The following is a 21,699-nucleotide window of genomic DNA, read 5'->3' as shown; positions in this document are numbered from 1 at the left end:
CCGCAGGCGCATGTCCATTTCCTGTCATTGTAACCGACGAAATAATCCGTACCGTCGCCCAAGATGAGGCTCAAACTAAAAAACCCCGACGCGGCTCCCAGCGATGCGCCCGCACCGCCTCCCCGATCCGACGCGCCTACACCGGCTGCCGCAAAGCCAGGCCCGAAGCTCAAGTTTAAAATCCCGCCACCTGTCTCTAGCGACCCAGTAGATGCAGGCAACGGCGATGCAACAAAGATCAAGCGCAAGTACAACAAAAAGCCAAAGGTTGATGAAAGCGGCAATGCCATTCCTCCAGGAAAGCCCGGTCCTAAGAAGAGGGCGCGCGACGAAGGCGAGCATGTCGAGTCACCCGCTCTCAAGCGCAAGCCAAAGCCTACTGCAAAGAGTCTTGCTATGACCAACGATAGCGACGACGACGATAACCTTGCAGCTGTCGAGCAGCCGCCTCCTCCACTCAAGACGCACAATCGCACACAGTCTATCAAGTTGTCAATAAAGCCAAAGGGCGGCCTGAATCCGAATGCTCCGACCCGAAGCACAGCGATTCTGAAAGTCAAGGGTGCAGGAAAGCCGCCAGTGAGGCCGTATGGTGTTGGATATGACAGTGAGGCTGAGGAAGCAGAAGCCGACCCAGCCATTGAGTCCCAGTTCGTGTTGCGGATGAAGCCTGGCCCAGACTGCGACCTACTGCGCAAATCCATTGAGGAAAAGACAATCGGAAAGAGCATGTCACAAGGAGGCCCTGGTGTGCACTTCCGCTTTTTTGATCGCGAGGGCCGTCGCGCTATGCTCACGATACAGAACCGCATGTACGCCGCTACCATGGTCGAGCTACCCGCCGTTATCGAATCTCTGAAGAGCTGGAACAAGAAAGATTGGGTCAAGACTGCAGATGTCTGCCAGATGCTGCTGGTCCTCGACGAGGTTAAGAACGAGGAAGAGGCAAAAAAGTATCCGCTGCCGTCCTACATCTCCCCGGATACACACCGTTTCCCTCATGGCCTGACGCCGCCCATGAAATGGGCTCGCAAGCGACGTTTCCGCCCTCGAAAATCATACATCGATGTTGAGCGAGCTGAAGCGCAGATGAACCGACTGCTAGCCGAGGACGAAAACGCAGTGTCTACAAAATATGAGATGATAGACAGCGACGCGGAGAGCTCAGAAGAGGAGTCAAGCTCGGAAGAAGAGGCTGACGAGGAAATGGTCGACGCCTCACAAGCAGAAGAGATGGACGCCAACGATCTTGAGCAGATGCTTGCAGAGGGTCTCATGGATGATGAAGTTGAGTTCACCGGCGACAATGACCAGCTTAATGCATTGCTTGCAAACTCGAGCAATGTTCAAGTCGAGCAAGTCGGCACCCCCACGACTGCTCATGACGTCGCCATGCATGCTCTTAGCCATAACGGCAACATAACTATCGAGCCCGAGACTGCGGCCTCGACACCTGCTGCAGCCACTTCTGCCGATGATGATGACGACGACGACGATGCCGACTCTGATGAGGATGGTGACGAAGTAGATGAAGTCGCCGCAGCTGAGGAGCAGCGTCAGGAACAGCTCCGAACTGAAATCGCAGAGCTGGAGAAGGCCATTATTCAGAGTACAGAGCAGCGCGACCGACAAACCAATGTCCTCTTCAAGAAACGTGTCCAGAACCAGATCGACAAGCAGAAGGCAGACCTTGCTATCAAACGTAAGCAGTTGAACGAGGAAGCGGATGAATAATAAACAGGGCATTTCTTCATAACCATCCGCCTTGTAACGCGGTCTGAATATTTGGTACTGGTTCATGGGGGGAAATGGAACATTCACAGCGGGATGGCGTCTAGGATCACAGCATTCTTACGGAGTTACTGGGAAACAGGGCTCAGAAGCTCTCTTTGCATGACGGCGTTTATCTATAACTTATCACATACCGAGACGCATCGGTGCCCTTGATGCTTTTTTGTCTTCTCTTGTATGGCAAGGGCTATGTAGAAGTCACCTGTAATCAATATTTGCATGGATAACATCTCGAAGACTACGGCCAACAACTAACATGTGCTTAAAGAAAGGAAACATCATGGCCTTCACACAAAGGGTGTCGTTCGTAAGAGAATCAACAAGGGATGTTCGTTGCGCGCCCAGCGATTGCGCATGTTTATCTTTCTGTCTACATTACCCTTTGTGACTATCGAACACCCCCTCTGCATCTAGACAACATCAGCACCGTCTGACAGGTGTGGTGGGACTAATAGATGATACTTCTTCTTGGCATGAATGTATTTGTCATAGAGTGAATATAAATATGATGAAACCGACACGTGACCTGGACCCTGCCAAGTATGGGCGTTGCCTCACCGTACTATATTATTCTTTGTTGCCCCGCTGCTTTTCCCCTTCGACAACCTCAATCTACTTGCCGTCGCGCGCCGTCGCCCGCCTACCAACTGTCATCGTACATTGCTAACCGATCAGGCGACAGCAATATGGCACCTCCGGGGCCCCCGCCGTACACGCACGAACAAATCACTGCGATGACCTCACAGGAGGAACGAATACGCGCCTATGCAGAGCTCAAGAGTATGTGGGAGAGGCGTATAGAAAAGCGCGAAATAGGTGGACCATAAGCGCAAGATGTTGACAGTCTGACGATAGGTTATATTGCGCGCCTGAAGAAAGAGAAAGAAGAGCGCGAGAATGCACAGGCCAGAGGGTATTCTCCCAATCCATACCACAACGCTTTTCATCGAAAGCGAGGTGGCTATGGTCATGGTTTCGCCAACAGATCTTATCATCCATACCAGCGCCCGATTACACACAAGCCCATAGATGCGACCAAGTCTCGAGAGGCAAGCGATAGTGAAAGTCCGTCGAAGCAACCACCAAACAGGACCGCCTCGACGAACGATCATTCAACGGATCTCCAGAATCTTTGTCGCACGTTCACTTCCACAGGTATTTCCACGAAACGACACTTTCGGAAACTCTTCTTTTCTTCCTTTTTGCCTCTAACGCATCGACAGGTGTGTGCTCACGGCATGGGTGTCCTTACGTCCATGATCCAGACAAGCAAGCTGTGTGCAAACGCTGGTTCTACAAAGACGCCTGTCCCATGGGGGAGCAGTGCTCTCTATCACACGAGGCCTCGCCACACAATGCGCCTACTTGCTTGCATTTCCAAGCTGGTCGATGTGCTAACGATGGCTGTCGCTTCGCTCATGTTCGCACTAATCCCGCTGCGCTGAACTGCGAAGCGTTCGGAAACTTCGGCTACTGTGAGAAGGGAGACAAGTGCGCTGAACTACATGCACATGAGTGCCCTAGTTTTGCCAACACAGGAACATGTCGCTACGGCGATGAATGCCGTCTGGGACATGTTCGCCGTGCTTCTCGAATGAGAAAGCCCACGCGTTTCTCTTCACCAGCAGGCTCTCCTTCGTCGAATACGCCTAATCGTTCCAGAACCCCCGAGGATATGGTGACTGTCGAGAATAACTTGGGGCAGATTACACCAAAGGCCGGCGCTGACCATGAGCCTCTTCAGTTCACACAGCAGGCAGACTTCGTTCCCTTCGATGCAGACCAGTGAGCAAGGTCTGGTGATGCCTGGATACTGTATGTTTCCCCTTGCTCTGTTTCCAATTTGGGCCACCCTAATTGTTTCTCTTCAAGTCTCATGTTTGTGTATCTCATAACCTGGTAGGTTTTCGTCCTGATGGCGTTCAGCTCGTCTTGACTGTTTAGGGATGGCCTTGGCTTTTCAGGGTTCTTTTCAGTGATACCCCTTCGTGCGATTTTCTATGCTGTCTTTTCGTTTCTTTTCAAGGGGCTGTACCCTATGCACATGTTTCAACGAATCAAAGAAAGAAAGAAAGAAGTCAGTAAAACACATGTAACGAGAAAAAGAATGAAAGTATACAAATATGCTCCGTCCGTTGGTGTACATATTGTGAATGATTGGATATTGAAGTGGTGAGAGATCTGCAGGATGACATATTGTTACCGCGTTTGTATGCGCTTTACGCTGCATATACGCTGCAGGCGTTTGCCAGGGTGTATTTATAAATGTGGCGGCTGTAAGCAACTGGATTGCGTACATAGGCATAACGTCGACGCATGGATAGCGCTGGATGTGCCAACGGCTAGGACTTGAGGCTCCAAACATCCAGAAGTTGCCTTGTCCAAGCAGAAATGAAGATGCACCTGGTATCCGTGTGTTCCGGAAGCGTAGTCGGTTGCATAACGGTAGAGATGAGGTTGTTTTTGCGTATGCTTAGCGTTGCAAGTGCTCACCGTGTACGTAGGGTCTGACAGGGGCGGTGCCGTGTGGAGGCTGAGGCGGGCTGGAACTACTGCTTAGCCTCCATCCTACTGTCCGTCGTGCCTTACAATTCGACAGCCCGCGCCAGCATAATGTGCGACTCTGCCACATTTACCATGACTTTGCGAAGATATAAGAATACCCTGAAGATTCAATAGTGGGAAAGCACGGCGCGCTCTAATTTTGGCGAAGCTGTTCTCGAACAATACTAGGTCTCCTGCCGCGTAACCCCTTGCCTACGCTGGCAACGCGAAGCCCGACACGAGAATAGGAAATTTGCGAGACACCATGACGCTCAAAGACCTGTTGAAGAAGAAGGACAAAATCAGGGATGATGGCGCAAGCCCTGCATCCCCGACAGGGGCTACCCTTTCTCCCAATACCCCAGAGTTCCAGTTCGTTCGCACCACAACGTCGACGCAAGAGACGATTGAGCCCCCCAGCTTTCCCGGCGACCCCCAGCGCGATTCCCCTCTCTTGTCACCTGAACCTCGAGGCAAATTCCCCAGATTCAGAAGTCGTAGCAATACCTCGTCACAGGGCTCCACGTCGGGAGGGGAGCGGCATCGGTTCCAGCTTGGGCGAAGCAAGTCGAACGCATCGGCAAACGTACCGGACAATCTTCCAGAAGTGGGTGGAGATGGAGTAGCACGAACGGAGGAGGAGGAGGCCAAATGGGAAAGGAGGGCTACAGTACTGGTTACATCAGGGCTGCAACACGGCTCCCAGCCCAGTACACCAAGCCATGTGCCCATGAGTCCAATGTCACAAGGTCGACCGACGACCCCAAGGCGTCGCAGTGCAACCATTGGCGCTCCAGCGGATGAGGTACGCTCAACTATGGAGAGCACAAGAGTCGGTCTAAGCTTTGTATAGGAGACCATACAGGAGGCTATTCGACAACACGAGCATGGAGGTGAGTAATTGCAACAAAGGTGTGCGCCTTGCTGGCGAAACTGACGAGAACGAAACAAGATCTTGAAGCATCAACGTCCCTGTTTGGAAAACTTGCTGATCCCAATGGTGCGAACAATGCTCTAGCTCAAGTTCTCTACGGCCTCGCCCTGCGGTAAGATCTCTCCCCCAACTGCAATCTAGAGTTGTCAATCGACACGTGAATACTCGTTAGTATCTGATGCAATTCACTACTAACTATGCATCAGCCATGGTTGGGGTTGTGAATCCAATCAGGAGCAAGCGGTTCAATACTTGTCCATGGCAGCATCAAACAGTGCTGAAGTTGAAAAACTAGCACTTGGGGCTGGCATGAAGAAAGGAGGTGCAGCCAAAGGCGAACTTGTGCTGGCCATGTATGAGTTGGCCAACTGCTTTCGCAATGGCTGGGGTATCAAGAAAGATCCTACAGCAGCGAAGCAATATTACGAAACAGCTGCAAACCTGGGCGACACGGATGCGATGAATGAGGTAGCCTGGTGCTACATCGAGGGCTTTGGTACGAAGAAAGACAAGGTAAGCAAAGATGTGTCAGCCCTCTTCCCCTACCTTGCGGTCGTTATGCTCCTTTGTGCATCCGCTTGACCGGTCAAGTCTATGCAATATCGACGCGAACTGTCAGCTTGGAAAAGAGTGTACAGCCTGGACCTCAGTCCATCATGCGCCATGTCCCACTGAGACACGGCGTCCCCCTTTGTTCCGCCTCACTGTTTGGGCAGCAGCAAGAACTCGGCTGATGTGGATGTATGCTGACTGCGCCTTGTCTCCAGTTCAAAGCGGCTCAATTCCTGCGCCTCGCAGAATCCAAGGGTAACAAAACATTAGGCAACACATGGTAAGTCGCACCACTTTCGTTACCCTCGTCATCGACCAAAGGATCCATATCAGCCCCGGACCGAGCCTCAGTCTATGCCGTGTCAAGAGAGCGCGCGCAATGCAAGACATGACGAGCTGCTAGTATGGCATTGACCCGCGCCATCCCGTCCCAGCCGATGTTGCACCCTCAATCAACCTCAACACCAAGCCACCAGGCGTGATGGAGTAATCCAACACACGGCGCTATTGTCCATTCAGGCCAGCCAGTCTGAACGCGCAGTTGCCAAGGCTAGTCGATTGGCTATGAGTGCACCATTTTGACAGTCCCCTCGCTTAGCCGATGCGGACGCTGAACGGCGGCCCTCGCCCTCACCCGCAGTACGACCTGTCACACTTGCTGCCAGTTCCCCGCTACGCACACATGATTGCATCCACCGACAGAGGAGAAAAAACCAGCACTAGGACGCTGCCCGTTTGGTGCAAGCCTCGTCGTCGTATGCCAATAGTGGAAGCGGGCATACCTCTAGACCCGGCGCACTGGGTGCATGGTGCACACAAGCCTGTTTACGGCGCTACACGTGGCAGCGTGTCGCTGGCCTCGGTTCTGGAGTAAGCATCAGCGGAAGGGTGGGAGGGTGTAGCCGATGACGGAGTTCAGCACGTTCATGTGTGTGTGGAGCACCCGTCAGATGATTGCATCAAATCATGGCGAGCTGGAAATTGAGATGCATAATGGCGCGACAGTAGTAAACATGTTTGAACGGCCGTGCGGGCTTGAAAGAGACAAACGGGAAGGATTTGGAACGAGACAAAAAAAGCGACGACCACACGGCTATCGCGACAACGACGGTAACCTCGCTCGGGGCGCGGATGGCACGTACGGACGGACGGATGACAGCGACGGCGAAGGGCGACGACGACTACGACGACTATGACCATGACAAGCCGACGACCAGCGGATCATGGACGAAACTCGTCTTGGTCACGATCTGGATCTTGACTTGCAGTAGCCTCGGCACCCCCGTTTTGATAGTCGGTCGCCCTTCATTGCCCGCAATCACCAACCAACTTTTTTTTCTTTCCAAAAAGAAGAAAAAGCCCCGGAAGCTGGACCCAGGACTATTTTTTTAACCATTTACCCCCGATTGGATTGCTTTCCGATTTACGCAAACCAAAGGGAAAAAAAAAGATGACCATGTGCTAACGAGTTTGTGCGTGTGTGTTCGGATTATAGGATCTGGAAAGATAAATACAACCCTAAATAAAAGGCCGTTATATTGAAGCGGAAAACCAGGTATGGGTTGATTGTTGTTGCCCACATCCGCCGCCGCAACCCCCATCCATCCCACCCCCCCCTGTCGGCCCGATTAGGATGGGATTCCTTACCCACCCCCCTTCCATTTGCGGAAAGTCATGAGACGATGTCTTGTGAGTGAAGTGTGGGAGAGTAGAGCAAAAGGGAGAAAGAGAGGGAGAGATTGGGTGGTTGTAGCGGCCCTCGCGTCGTCTTTCCCGTGGGGAAGCGAAGATCTTCTGCTGCTTTGATTTGCTTTTTCTTCTACTATACTCGAAATTATTCCGATTCTCTATTTTTTTCTTTTATTGGATTTCTGCATCTTGTCCTATCAGATGTCTTTTGTCCTGTTTTTATTCTACTCGCCCGGGATGTTAAATCCCGATGATGTGCGCCTAGTACTATTTCTCCTCAAGTGTGTGTGTGTGTGAGTGTGTTGTATGTGGCGAAAGGGTGTGTGGTTCTAGAACTTAGGCCTCCCTCCTTCGCCTTCCCTTTCCCTTTGCTGTGTGAGTGAGTAAGGAATTGGAAGGATTACATACACGATTTGTTTACCGTTTGTTTACGAGACAGAACACTATTCTACTCTACCCGCGAATCCTTTCCTTCCTTTTTTTCCCTTCCCTTCTTTTTTTTCTCGGTTGTTACCGTTGGATGCCTGCCGTTTCTTTTGCGTAGGGAAGGAAGAGAAGAAGAAGAAGAAAAAAAGGCTTATAATCGCATCATTTGTATACTATGGGATATTATTACATATCCCATGTATACCCGCATAGCGAATTCATTTCTCTCTCTCTCTCTCTCTCTCTCTCTCTCTCTTTCTCCCCCATGTATCTCTGCCATATCCATCGTTTGTAGCGAAGTGGGTTCCTCTCTCTCTCTCAATCATCCTTCTTCTAAAGCGTACAACACACGCATGGCCTACACCGTCAAACGCACTCGCACTCACTCTACAAACCTTCTGAACCCACCCAAGAGACTCAATCATCCACACTTTCTTCTCTTTCCCCCTTCCCCGTACCCCTACCCTGTCCTACCCTCATCCCAGGCCGCCTAGCCACGTATCTCTGTAAGTAAGCAAGGGGGGGGGGAGGGGTTGTTGTCGTTTGCTGAAAAGCAAGAGAGATAGAGAGAGAGAAAGCAAAACGGAGATTTCTCCGGCTCAACGCTTCGCGTATGCGCGTGTGTATGTGTGTGTGCATAGCCAGGACCGTTCCGCGGGGCCCGCAACGTTTTTTTTTCTTGGTTCCCACCCCCTCCATCATCGTCACCCTCGTTTTCTCTCTCCTCTTTTACTCTCTCACCCAAAGCGACAACCGAGCAAAAAAAAAAGTGGTGAATGTGGTTTAAACGCGTCTTCCGCCAACAAAATCTGCACCAGTCGTACGTACACTACATATGTATGTACCATGTGTAGAATCTACTAGATGGAAAGAGACCCTCTTACTTAGTTTACTGCACATGCAGCCTGTATGTATGTACATGCGGGACCGCTTTTTTGTTCTTTTCTGAAACAGACTTGTTGATGCAGGAGGCATGTCTATGTATGTAGGTGAGAAGTGGCCTGAGAGGTGTGTGGTTAGGTAAGGTAGGAGCGGGTAGTAGTGGGGATTCTACTGTGGTGTTGTTGTTTTTTTCTTACGATGGAAGTGGACAAAAGTGGAAGGGGGGTTTGGAGGTTCGGAAGGTGCTTTTTGTGGGGGATGGTCATGTGAGTCAGGATGGGGGAGGATCACGGATATGCAAATCAGCATTCTTTTTCTGTGTATATGTGAGTGTTACTTGGTTTTTTTCTCGCGGGAAAAAAAAGTTGTTTTGTTTTTCCCCTTTGTATGTAGAAATCACGCACGTCATGCGTGGAGGGTAAGGCAGTGAGTGAGATTAGGGTTTGTGGGGAGATCCGCAGGATGTATTTTCTTTTGTGACTTGCGTAGGATGTACCAGACTTCTCTACAAGTCTCATTGCTTTTTTCATTACCATCGATTTGTCTGGTACTGTGTAATACATAGAGTAAGTATACCCGGAAGATGTGCAAAGTTAATCGAGTCAGTGATCAGATGCGTGCTTGCGCGGCTTGTGGCATCAGCTGCGCATGCTGCGCCTCGGTCACGTCGTCGTGGGTGCTCTGAGCCACCCGATCATGATCGGGGATTCCATCAACTGCCCCGTGGAGTATGAAGCCGTATAGTGTGAAGTATGAATCCACAGCTTCGCAACAAGCGGTAGATGTTGTACATACAGCGACAGTACAGTATAGTACATGCAAGGCGTGCAGCTCGGCCGGCAAGTTGTGGGCCCTTGTTGTGTGCCGTGGAAAGTGCGGCTGTATCGCTTGCAGCACATGGTACATCTACACCTAGTTTGACTATCCAGAGAAGAATGGAGTGGGTCGATGTTAATCCTCCCTTCCCGCTTCATGCGATGCGAGGTACGTCTAATCTCCAGTCATCAGTGACAAGGCCCCGAAAAATGGGGACCGACCGTGCGGTTTTTTTGCCTCGCATGCATTGTGCGTAAGTAGGATGGGAGCATGTATGCGTACGTATCTGTGTGTATTAGTTGTTTCGGTGCAATCTTCGGTGGAGGATCAAGTTGAGGGAGAAGCTGAGAGAGCAAAAATGCAGGAATGAAAATACGGTATGCAATAACAACGCACAAAGTCAGCAATGGTGGGAAATGGTAAGACGGCATGGTTTCAGAATGTCTCACTCTGCTCGGCCGGTGACGATGGTGGGGAACCAGTCAAGTGGAAGCCCACAGTAATGATGTGTTTTTAGGTCATGGACATGGGGCGCCCGATGGAGCGAGGCAGAGAGAGTGACTGAGCAAGAGAGAGAGTGTGTGTGTGCATGGCCGGTTTCGTATCACGGCGACATAAGCGCTTGGTAGAGTGCAAGAAGCGTCTGATAGCATTAAGACTGACTCGGCCATGCTTTGGTTGCCCACCAATGGGGCAATCAAGAAGGCGCGGTCGATGACCTAGGTACAAAAAAGGATGTTGCGTCCGGCTCCGTTGTCAGCCAATGGAGCTCGGCACACGCACAATCTGTGACCACGGGCCGCAGAAACGGCCGCTGCAAAAAAAAACGAGAAAAACCAAGTGTGCAAAGAAAGCTGGTATCTCAAGGGGGAACATCGTCCGTTTCCCCGAACAAACGTTGGGGAAAGAGCGGTAAGAGGGTATTGTGAAAGGTAGGAAAAAAAAACAAGACCGAAAGGTCTACGATAGAGGGGGCCGCAAACAGTCTTAAAGGGTAAGTCATGGGATGGGGTAAGCAGATGTGCGTGTGGATGCAGGAAGATGGAGGGGTATGCATGAAGAAAAACAGGCCTCGTCTCTTTTAGGAAAAAACAAGAATCATATCCAACCTTGTCCATGCCCTCATCGCATCGCTCGCCAACAAAACATCAAACAAGACAAGACAAGACAAGCAACAATAGAACAAAACAAGTGTGAATGCGCAATAAAATATCTTTCTTCGCTTCGTCATGTACAAATCGTCATTGGTCATGCTCGTCGATACATGTTCCCATATCCTTCGTTGCCAAATTCTCAATCTTCGTGGTAAACGTGAAAGGAAAATCTCAACGCTCGCTACGCTGTGCAAAAACAAAAAAAAAGAATAGATACATCAGACAAAATCAAGGCCAATCTCGAATGTTGCTGAGCAAAGGATATGACAAACACAAGGAAAATAGAAAATAGGAAAGAAGAAGAAGAACAAAACAGAAACCCAGTATGGATGAAGTCGTGAACCAGGTCTCGACATGAAGAAACAACCGCCATGCTCAAGCGATGCAGGCAACAAGGTACCCAAAATCGACGTTGCCGTCCCATAGTATAGAAGACTGGCAAGGCCAGAGCGTTGAGAAAAGAAATGGCGATGCCCGTGTAAAAACAACGGGTATCTCAGCCAGACCGTGATGCAACTTGTGTCCCTACGAGAGCCCCTTGTCCAAAGGGGGAAGAAGTGAATCGCTATGCTGGTGAAAGGACTAATGCAACTTAGGAAACTAACAAAGGAAAGGTGGGTTGGTGTGTCCATGTGTGGTGGTGGTATGTGGTGGCGTGTGGGTGGGTGGATGGCCAGGTGGGGCTGTTTAGCCAAGGTTCTCGACCTTGGTGCCCTCGGAAGTGCTAGGCCGTGACATGGCAGCAGACTCCTCGACGATGCGCTTGAACTCGTGGACGACCTCGGGGGCAATCTTGTCCCAAAGCAGACTACGCGTGTAGATCTCAGCCGCAGAGTCGCCCTTGTTCTGCTCGCGCATGGCGGCAAGAGTCTCGGCAAGGTTGCGACGGTGCGAAGGCTGGGCGCCAGGCGAGAGTGGGTCAGAGAGGTCGTCGCTCGTGACGCTATATCGCGAGCGGGTAAAGTCGAGCGAAGTCATGCTGTTGTACTGGTCGGGGGTGATGGAGAAGAGCTGCTCGTGCTCCTGGTCCTTGGTGGGGCCAGTGAGGTGAGAGTGCAGCTGGTCGAGGCTGGAGCCAGAGATGCTAGCAAGCTCCGAGCCAGACATGGTGGTCTTGGGCCAGGCCATGCCAGATGGCGTAGGCTCGAGACCGGCAACGTGGGTGGCAAGGAGGCTCTGCTCGCTCAGGCCGTTTGCGACACCAGCGTCCTTGAAGATGCTGTCCAGGACGGTGGCAGAGGCAGCGCGGACCTCGTCGGGCATGCGGGGAATAGGAGGAGCAGCGGTGCCAGACTTGCTAGCAACAAAGGCGCCGCAGAGCAGGAGCATGAGCAAGAGACCGGAAGCGACGGGCTTGTCCTCGTCCTTTGTGCGCGAGACAAGAGACACTTCCTGGTTCTGCTGAGGAGTGGGCTGGTCGTCAGAGGCAAAGTCGTTGACAAAGATGTAGTTGTCCCAGTCGCTGTTGCCCATGTTGAGGTTGTCCATCTCCGAGGCAAAGTCGGTGAAGGTGGTGCTGGGGGCGACGGCCATGCCGTTGCCCGTGGCAGCCTCGAGGCGCTCAGTGAGGACCGAGACCTTCTTGCGGAGCTCGCTCGTCTCAATGGTGTGGGTGCGGACGAGCTCCTCCTTGTCGAACTGCAGCTGGTTGACCATGTGGTGCATCTCCATGGACTCGCGGTGCCAGTTCTCCTTCTCGGCAACAAGGGCATCATACTCGAGGCGCATGGCAGCGAAGTCATCCTGCATCTGGCAAATCTTCTCCATCCACTGCTTCTTCTCTTCCTCGAGCTCCTCAGTGTGCTTCTTCTTGCGTTGGCGCGAGTCAAGTCTGTGATTAGGTCAGCGGATGAAACATGGAGAGCATAGACCAAGAGGTAAATTGGACCAAACATGGAGCGTGGAGCCAAGAACCAAAAGGCGGTGGTGGTGGTGGTGGTACGTACGCAGCCTGTCTGTTGCGGAGGAGGCGTTTTTGCTGCTTGAGCTCCTTGAGGTCTTCTTCGTTGGTGCAGCCTTGGATGAGGGTGTCGATGTTGTGCAGGTTGCGCTCGGCGGGGATGTCGAAGCGGGCATTCTTCTTGCGGATGCCGCCGTCACGACGGGGAGAGAAGGAGCGAGGAGGCGTGTTTGGGCGCATGCGCTTGGGGCCCGGGCGGGCGTCCATCTCTTGCTGGTTGAAGGCCATCCAGTCGGAGTGGGTGTGGGGGGACATGGGCTGCTCGGGTGCGGCCTGGAAGACGGCACTGGGGCGGACGTTCTGGTGCACGGGGAGTCCGTGGAAGGGCATCTGGGGCTGGTCGACAAACGAAGGGGCGCCAAAGTCACCGGGACCAAAGGGGTTGAGGGCCTTGGGGGCCGTGGGTGTCCTGGAGCCCGAGTTGTCGGCGACGGGCCATGACTGCTGGCCGTAGGTAGCGGCCTGGTTGGGGGGCAGGCGGGCAAAGGGGTTGTTGCTCTGCTCGGTGAAGAAGGGGTTGTTGCCGTTTGTGTTGACGACGGAGCTGGTGGCTGTGCGGTCGACAAACTGCGAGGCCGAGAAGTCCTCCCAGATGGACGTGTCTGGCGAGAAGATGCCCTGGTTGCTGGTCGAGGGCGACATGAGGACGGGGGTGTCGAGGATGGTGGAGTCGAGGGTGGCGTTGTCGTCAAAGGAAAAGGCCGAGGGCTTGCGGTCGAGCGAGTGGAAGTCCATGTGATTTTGCGAGGCCGAGTAGGAGTGGTCCATGGCGGGCTCTATGTATGGTACCCGTAGCAAAGTACCGGTGTGGGCGGGGGAGTGGCGGTGTGGGCCGCTGGATTAGGCAAGCTGCAAATGGCGGGGGGCGGCAACAGGACTTGTCAGCGCGCTGCACCGAGGGCGATACAATGGCAGTGTTGCAGAGGCAGAGCAGCTGGGCCTGGCGTGCAGTGGTAGCGGCAGGCGTGCAGGCAGAGGTGCAGTGGTGGTGATGGTAGTGGCAGCAGTGGAGGCTGGGTGAAGGGCGGGAGCGCGGACTTAAAGCTGGTGGGTAGTGGGCGGGCGGGGTGTGAGCAGCAGACGAGGGCGGCCAGGGTGCGGGATACGACGCCCCAATAGCGTCGGGTATGGATGCAGCACTGCAGCAGCCTTCCCTGGCGCGTCGTAGCAGCCATTAGCCAGTGTTTGCCCGCCCGCCCTGTGCTGCTGCTGGGCCGTTTGTCGCGCCCGCCAGTGCGCCCGCTGTCACGCATACCGCGCGCGCTGCTCTGCTGCTGCTGCTCGCAGCCCGTCATGACTGGCTAGCCTGTGCGGGCCGGCCCATGTCGATGCTGTAACCATGTAGCCCATCCATGCCGGTATGTATCGTATGTATCGATCCCAGCGACGCATGCGTGAAGGGCGTGCCCAAAACAGTCAAGGCCGTCTTCCTGCTTGGTGCTCCCTCGCCTGCTCGCCGTCCAGTGCACCAAGCAAGCACACCACCCACCACCCACACGCTGCTGTCATCATCATGCCCGCTGCCCACGCCCCGGCCCTCCATCCAACCACACCCGCCGCTGGCGCCCTCGGCCGTCACCCGACGTGCGCTCTCGTCTGTGTGCTGAGCCTGGCTTGGCCGTCGCCGGCCGTCCAGCCCGCGGCGTCATGGTGTCATCTGTCCAGCGCCCGCCCCTCGCCTCTCCTCTCCCACCTGTGCACGAGTCATCTCACCGCTCTCTGCCCGCGCCAGGCTTCCCTGTCCAAGCCGGCCTCTGCCCACTCCCTCTCTCGTCGACGCTACCCCCCCATCGTCACTCCATCTGCCTGCAATCGGCCTTTGGCTGAGCCAGGACGCGACAAACACGGCAGCTCTAGCCCGCCCTTGTCCCGACTGCTGCTCGCAGTACCGTGCCGCCGGGTTCCCGCCAGACTGTTGCATGTCCCTCTGTGCGTCATTCTTCGTCCACTGGCCTCTCTCTACTTGCAACATGCCTGCCCAGCCCGCCGTTTTCTGCTCCCCCGGCCAACTTCGCCCGTCCACTACTGCCAACTTCTGCCCGTGACAAGAATCAGTGCACTCAAAAATACCTTTTTTTTGCCGCCAAAGTCCTCACCAAGGCCATACTTTGACCCTCTCGCTCCTGCTCCTGCCAACCTGTGCTCTGTGTGACGCATATCGCGGCCAAGCCAACCCATGCAATCCCTCCCCCAACCAGACTACACATGTACATATCCAAGACTACCGCGTCACGCCAATCCCGACGCGCGCCCTCTCGCAAATAGCAAAGCTCTCTTGAGATGCCACAGCAACCAACCCCACTGTGGGAGCCGACGTGCATGACAAGCACAGATGCTGCATCTGCTCTCGACTGCCGCGGCTGATCCGCAACTCTGTTTTCTCTCTCTCTATTGCGGCGCCTACTGTGGCACGCGTAATTCAAAGCCACCCCAACAAACTCTCCTCTAGCCCAGAGCCACTCTCGACAGTGGGGCTCCACTTCGACTATCCTCGCATCTGCCCACTCTGCTCTCTACCCTGAGACAACGGCCCTGTCTTGACCGGAACACATCATCACAATCCTGCTGCACAAGAAATCAATCACATCTATTTCCATGCTCTCCACCAAGCCCAGCTCGTCAAGTGAATGCCTCGTAGCCATCCACGTTTCCTCCGGGGGGGTTGCAATCGTGATATTGTGGCTGCACAATGCAAAAGGTGAGGCTGTAGCGGTCAGAGGACGAGTAAAGAAAGGCTCCAGGCTCACGCTCCACTATCCGCTCCCGCGCTCTAGTCTCCAGCCACTAGAACCTTTTTTTTTGCCCGCTCCCGAAAAAAAGGCTTGTGCAGTCTGTGTATTGTACCGTATTCTTCACTACAATTGATCGCCGCTACCTGCATCTTAGCCCTGCATTCAACTTACTCTCTCCTTCTCCCAAAAAAACATTGTCAGTGTACCCTGTGTATGTGAATGTATGACTCACTCCCCTCACCTCACCTCAACTCACCTCACTAACCATCCGCATCCCCGGAAAACTTTGACCTTCCGTCGCTTCCTTTCCCCCCAAATAAATGCAACCAATCACAATACCCCAAAAAATATAATCCGGCCGAAGACCGGACAGTTAACCAACCAATCATAATTCCATAATACATCCGTACTTGCAAATAAACCCTAATGACAATTCCCAACCTTTGGATGGAAAAAAAGTCATCACCCCCAACCAGTGTGTGTGTGTGTGTGGATCTCCCACATTTTACCGCAACCCGCAACCGCTGACACTATGCACATCGCGGGTGCGGCATCTCCTCCCAATTACCCTTGTCCTACCATAGGCTCGGTCTACATACACACACAGACACATGCGCACACGACCCCTCCACCTACTGCATATGCATTCCATGTAGACCGCCCCTTCACCTCCAGAACCCGAAACCTGAAACATAGCGTCCTTTTCTGCTCTCTCTTCCCAGTAAACCTAAAAAAAAACCCTATTCCCTTACTAGCTTGATTTTTTTTTGGCTCGGCGTTCCGATTCGTTCCATGTTGCGGTGAGAGAGAGAGAGAGAGACGGAGAGGCGCGCCTCCCCCACATCCACACGCACTATTTTTTTTTCTCTCTACACTGATATAGAAGCTTAACCAAAAAAAACATGTGACTCTTGCGGTGTAAAAGAGGGAAAGAAAAAAAAATAACATTCCACAACCCCCTGGTTTACCCAGAAAGATTGGCGTGTTTGAGAATTATGGGGAAACATCATGTATGGGTGGTGCGTAAGGCTTGTCAACGTCATAAACTACAGGCTAAGAGTCTTTTTAGTATGGCCTTGGGGGGAGAGAAAAAAAAGGTGGTGTGTGCATACACGCATTACATACACACACACACACACACACACACAGACAACATGCTTACGGGCTTTTTTTTTCTGGGCCATGCGATAAGTGAAGTAAGACAAAGGCATATGGGGGTGGGTTAGAAAAGCACGGAGCACACACGGGGTCGATGCGTGATCCGGGAAAGGGGAAAAAAAACGTGTATTCTGGAATCATGGTGCCCGGGTTGCGCGCGTCAGTGTGTCTTACTTAGACTACTTGGATTAGACTCGGGTGTAAGATGTTGGTACAGTGGTACCGAGCTAATGGGATCAGTGCCGGATTCTTGGACGGCAATTCGGGCTAATTTTGTTTGGGAAGGGGGATGGGGGAAATTGGGGAGAGAGAGAGAGAAGGGTATGTGACTCATTTGAGATGAAGGATATTGAAACACACCGGTAGTTGGTGTAGAGTGCCTTCTGAAATGAAGGGATGCCTTTTGCATACATGACACCATACGTAAAATGTATATGCTTTGTAGTTGTGCAAACTCCACGCGCAATCGGAGTATGTACTGGGTATCTCGGTTCAAGCTATGGACCTGTTTTTTTTTGCTGTTCAACTTCCACCTGACAAGTGATATCAACCAGAGCATTTGCCTTTGTATGCTTTTTTTTTCTCCTCTTGTTCATGTGAACTCGTCTTCTTTGCTTCTTGTAAGCTCTCCATCTTTGCTTCTGGGTCAGCTTGCATATGCATCTGTAGGCAGCCTACCGTGCATGTGACTGAATTGTTTGCTTCTCCCCCGCCTCAACCTCAGATTCCCCCATTATCATCCCGAGACCACAGCTTCACGGTGCGGTCCTTGCCTCCACTCACAATCCAGCATGCGTCCCTTGTCACATCCGTACTAAACACGGGCCCAGAGTGTCCCTGGAGAGTCTTGCAGTGTGCCCAATCGTCCGCCGAAAAGATTTGAACATTCTTGTCAAATCCAGACGAAATGACAAATGTTGATGCCTTCTTCGGAATCACTTGCCCTTGCTCATTCTCTTGCAGCGGTATTCCGCTCGTCGGACCATCCGTCCCCTTGAACCATCGTAGATCAGTGACTCCTCCAGTGTTGGCCGCAATCGAGTTGGTCTCTCTCATCGCACGAACGTCCCAGCACTTCATAAATCCATCTCCCGATCCAGAAAGTAGTCGGTGGCCATCGGTAGCCCAGTCTAAACCATAGATGGGCTTGATATGGCTTTCCAGCATGTAGATGACTCGACCTGTGCGAACATCCCACACACGACCAATGCTGTCTAAGCCAGCACTTGCAACCAAAGAACCGTCACCGTTGAAACTTACAGTATAGACCTCCTTTGAATGACCCTCTTGCATGAGAAGCTCCTGGCCCGTGTTCACGTCCCAAAGCCGCCATGTGGTATCATCAGAAGCTGACGCTAGGTATCGTCCTGTAGGATGGAACGCTAAACGACAAACACGGTCAGTGTGTCCTTCTAGCGTGCGCAGAGGTTTGTCGTCATCAAGCGACCATAGCTGAACCTTTCCACCTGCTCCTCCAGAGGCAAAGTTTACGCTTGAACTCGATACACTACTACCAGGCAGGGTTGCGTCTGGCATCCAGTCTATGCCTGTCGCACGTTCCGCATGTCCACCCCGGTAGGCTTTCTTCTGCTCAAGACTGGGAATCTCGAGTAGTGCCACCTTGCCACCCCAGGTTCCGTATGCGACGTACTGCCCATTTGGCGAGACGCGTACAATGCTCACTGGTCGATCTGCTGTTTGCGATCCGTAGAGTTCAAAGCCCTTTAGCCGCTCCTTGATGCCGTTCCGGAACTCGATATGCGTCTTGAGCGGTATCGTAGCCTCGCGACGCTGATATGCGATTCGTTCCTTGGCTCGTGGCAGCGAATACTTGGCCATTTCCCGTCGCGCATCCAGAAGTGCCTGCGTGCCCTGCGTGTAGAATTCCTCTTGCTCGTCTCCAGCCCCCTCTTCTGCGTCTTGCATGTCCACGTCTGCCGCTTCCTCGCCCAATGCTTCCTGTGCTTCTGCAAGCAATGCGCGAAGTCGATCGCGGCGCTCAGCAGGACCCTCGCCGAAGAGGGTAATTGGTTCTCCGCGCGAACGCAGCTTTGCTTTGACATCGCGGTCGGCCGTGGGCACAACTAGCTGGGCGGCTCGTCGCTTGCGATCAAAATCCTCCATGAGCGAAGAAGCCGACGCGTTTCCTCCACCGGGCATGGCATGGTTGCGGTCGAGCGCTGGGCTGGTTAGCATTCTAGGATTGAATGTGTGAATTGCGCCCAGATACTTACGGACACTGGCAAGGTCTATCCCCTCCATGGCATCGCCCTAGGTACTCATGTTAGATCTTGTATTTGCCAGAAGCTATATACACCATCCTGGAGGTAGCTGCGCAACATGTGAAGCTTGCTGCCTGGTATCCAGAGACAGGATACAAAACACATACCGCACCATTCTCCTCCTCGACATAGGCCTGACGCGCCGGATGCATGCTCATCTTGACTGACTGGCTGTCCCACGGCGGGGAAGGTGATTGGAAGCTCGTGGGGGCGTCTCTCGAAAAGAAGTTCGGGGCCAGCCACGGGTTTAGGCGATAGGGCTGAACTAGCGTCGGTTATGTCATTCTCCGCGTTTGAGCCAAAGGCCAGCAGCGTTTGGCCGCCCAGCCAAAAGGTTGCAGAATAGCGAACAGTTGTCCAGAGGACTGTCAGAGCAAGCCGGCTTGTCCTCTCTTGCATCTGCATCATCCTCCCCTAAATTGTTGTGCATCTTGAGACGATGCGCCTTGTACTTGTAAGTATCACCGCCCTCAGCAGCTAGCCGATCGGCAATGACGACGGCCAATGTGAATTCTTAGCCCAAGGGACCCTTTTTATTCCAACGTCGTCTGTCGCAAAGGTACGGCGCCGCCATGATGCATTCCCTTCACTACCACTATCTGCTACCACCCTTTTCACGTGCTAATTCGTAATCGATAGGCTTGGGCTTTGGCCATGTCATTTGCGATTACCAGTGCAGCGGGCCTTGCGCGACTTTCACCAGCACCGCGACGCGCCTCATCTACTGGCTTCTTCCTCCTTGCACTCTCCGCATCGCCTTTGGTAGCACCTGCCTCGACCAGCCGCAGTCCCGGCGTCCCCTTGCAGCGAATGCCCTCCCACGCACACCCAACCTGTCCCTTGAATCGAAACACCTCCCCGGCCACAGTCGGCTTACGGTCATTCCATTCTTCCTCGCACAATTGGCGGAGTATGCCGCAATACACCTATCATGTAGCTGCCTCCTACTCGGCCAAGCAAGACAACTTTGATGCAGAGCAAAATCTCTTCACGCGCCCGCTCTACGACCCGAGGAAAAGCAAGATTGAGGATCTGCGCGAATGCAAAGAGGCCATCGACAAGCGGAAGCGAGCAAAGAGTGGACAGGACGCCTTCTTCTTCAGCCAAGTGGGAACCACTGATGCCACGACATTTGGAGTCGCAGACGGAGTCGGCGGTTGGGTCGAGTCTGGCTTGGATCCCGCAGACTTCTCCCATGGATTGTGCGAGTACATGGCCTGCGCAGCGCGCTCATGGCCGCACGGATTCAACACGACGTCGTTACACCCGAAGGATCTGCTTCAGGTTGCGTACGACGAAGTTACCGATGACGCCAGCATTGAAGGTGGCGGCAGCACCGCATGCCTGGCGGTCGCAGAACCAGACGGCCATGTCGAAGTCGCCAACTTGGGCGACTCAGGATTCATGCATCTGGGTCTAAACGCAGTGCGACATTTCACACAGCCCCAAACACATGCCTTCAACACTCCCTATCAGCTCTCAAAAACCCCTCAACGTATGCTGGTGCAGATGGCTGTGTTTGGTGGTCCAACCACACTCTCGGATCTACCAAAGGAGTCGAGTGTAACGCACCATAAAGTACGGCATGGAGATGTCCTCGTCTTCGCAACCGACGGTGTGTGGGATAATCTCAGTCCACAGGATGTGCTAGGTATTGTCAGCCGTCAGATGGTCGACCTAGGTGCTTGGGTTGAGAGAGATGGCACAATTGTGGTCGGAAAAAATCTAGCAAAGCTGGTACAGGCAAACTCATCTCGCAAGGCCGACAGTTCCTCGCTCCAGGCAAAGGTCGCAGTTGCAATTGCAAAGGAGGCCAAAGTGACGGGACTCAACACTCGTCGGGACGGGCCTTTTGCCAGAGAGGTACAGCGATACTACCCTGGGGAGAACTGGCATGGCGGCAAACCGGATGACATTGCTGCCGTGGTAGCTGTTGTGCTCGAGGAGGCATCCCCACGAGCAAAACTGTGATCATTTGTACGACCTACCGTTTGGATGCATGAGTAGGCCATGGCGTTTGGGGGAAAGACTTGCACAATCGGGACCGGGGCATGACTGCATACAACACTCGCGAGAGGCAATCTCATTGGCTGCTCTAGCTACGCAGTGTCTTTTACCAAGCCTTTCATTCCGTTATAGTTGATTGGATTGTCGTTCATGTCTCTACAGCGTGTTTTCTCGTTTGGATAGATGTTGTAGAAGAGAGGGGACTGGGGTATCAAGTAACGAAGTATTTGTTTTGGAGGCTACCGGCTGGTATCTAAGACTTTATCACTATTACGATGTATGCAAACTGTTGGAATTATAAGATATTGTTGCTTTCAAGTTATCACATGTCAATAAAGTAAACCATGACTGGGCGGACAGTTCTACAAGACCACATGGTGTTCCAATCCTTTGGCTTCCACTGGCAAAAATGCACAATTACCACAACCAGTCCAAAAAAAAAGAAATACGCATGAAATAGTCATTATCCAGGTGCATATAGAAAAAGCAAGCACTTCAAAGACAACCGACATTTTGGCTCACTGTGTATTGCCTTGAAGCTGCTGTTGTCGGTTCTGCTGCAGGAACCAAACCTGAGGGCAAAGCCATTCCATGGATACCCATATCACTAAGTATATATAAGACACAGAAAGTTGCACTGGTGTGAAATGGGCGTGGTATAACCCTCGGTGCTCGTTAGCAGTTCCCACTAGTCCCGCACTAGGTGTTTTGGCCCTGTTTGTTTACTGCCGCGTTCTCGTTGCCCAGCAACCACACCACGCGAGAACTAGGA

General features: G+C 52.9%; 6 protein-coding genes across 6 annotated transcripts; 3 read left to right on the top strand and 3 right to left on the bottom strand.

Annotated features, from left to right (window-relative positions):
- Window positions 1-63: 63 nt before the first annotated feature.
- Window positions 64-3,916, top strand: PSV08DRAFT_409361 (transcription initiation factor tfiid subunit 7; the record flags this gene model as incomplete). Its single annotated transcript, XM_014225904.2, has 4 exons — window positions 64-1,702; window positions 2,467-2,571; window positions 2,647-2,946; window positions 3,015-3,916. The coding sequence occupies 4 exons, from the start codon at window positions 64-66 to the stop codon at window positions 3,578-3,580; spliced, it is 2,610 nt and encodes an 869-aa protein (XP_014081379.2). The 3' UTR covers window positions 3,581-3,916.
- A 684-nt stretch (window positions 3,917-4,600) lies between these two features.
- PSV08DRAFT_222084 (uncharacterized protein) lies at window positions 4,601-7,347 on the top strand (the record flags this gene model as incomplete). The annotated part of the gene is made up of 6 exons (XM_014225903.1): window positions 4,601-5,140; window positions 5,189-5,228; window positions 5,288-5,381; window positions 5,476-5,782; window positions 6,037-6,101; window positions 7,317-7,347. The coding sequence occupies 6 exons, from the start codon at window positions 4,601-4,603 to the stop codon at window positions 7,345-7,347; spliced, it is 1,077 nt and encodes a 358-aa protein (XP_014081378.1).
- Window positions 7,348-10,827: 3,480 nt separating this feature from the next.
- On the bottom strand, window positions 10,828-11,603 carry PSV08DRAFT_293126 (uncharacterized protein). The gene has a single exon (XM_066092596.1). It carries the CDS (start codon window positions 11,418-11,420, stop codon window positions 11,007-11,009), a length of 414 nt encoding a protein of 137 aa, XP_065949202.1. The 5' UTR covers window positions 11,421-11,603; the 3' UTR covers window positions 10,828-11,006.
- Window positions 11,344-13,751, bottom strand: PSV08DRAFT_39558 (uncharacterized protein). Its single transcript, XM_014225902.2, has 2 exons — window positions 12,735-13,751; window positions 11,344-12,619 (listed from the first exon to the last, which is right to left on the bottom strand). Exons 1-2 carry the CDS (start codon window positions 13,514-13,516, stop codon window positions 11,476-11,478), a joined length of 1,926 nt encoding a protein of 641 aa, XP_014081377.1. The 5' UTR covers window positions 13,517-13,751; the 3' UTR covers window positions 11,344-11,475.
- Window positions 13,752-17,072: 3,321 nt separating this feature from the next.
- Window positions 17,073-19,078, bottom strand: PSV08DRAFT_389481 (WD40-repeat-containing domain protein; the record flags this gene model as incomplete). The annotated part of the gene is made up of 3 exons (XM_014225901.2): window positions 17,073-18,818; window positions 18,873-18,909; window positions 19,028-19,078. 3 exons carry the CDS (start codon window positions 19,076-19,078, stop codon window positions 17,359-17,361), a joined length of 1,548 nt encoding a protein of 515 aa, XP_014081376.1. The 3' UTR covers window positions 17,073-17,358.
- Window positions 19,079-19,445: 367 nt separating this feature from the next.
- On the top strand, window positions 19,446-21,243 carry PSV08DRAFT_401399 (phosphatase 2C-like domain-containing protein). The gene is made up of 2 exons (XM_014225900.1): window positions 19,446-19,479; window positions 19,560-21,243. The coding sequence occupies exon 2, from the start codon at window positions 19,575-19,577 to the stop codon at window positions 20,889-20,891; it is 1,317 nt and encodes a 438-aa protein (XP_014081375.1). The 5' UTR covers window positions 19,446-19,479; window positions 19,560-19,574; the 3' UTR covers window positions 20,892-21,243.
- Window positions 21,244-21,699: the final 456 nt, after the last annotated feature.

Source organism: Bipolaris maydis (genome assembly GCF_028858645.1).
Source record: "Bipolaris maydis strain C4 unplaced genomic scaffold PSV08scaffold_6, whole genome shotgun sequence".
NCBI classification, from domain to species: Eukaryota; Fungi; Ascomycota; class Dothideomycetes; order Pleosporales; family Pleosporaceae; genus Bipolaris; species Bipolaris maydis.
The sequence above is the reverse complement of the archived record's forward strand: the minus strand, read 5'-3'. Positions and strand labels throughout refer to the sequence as shown.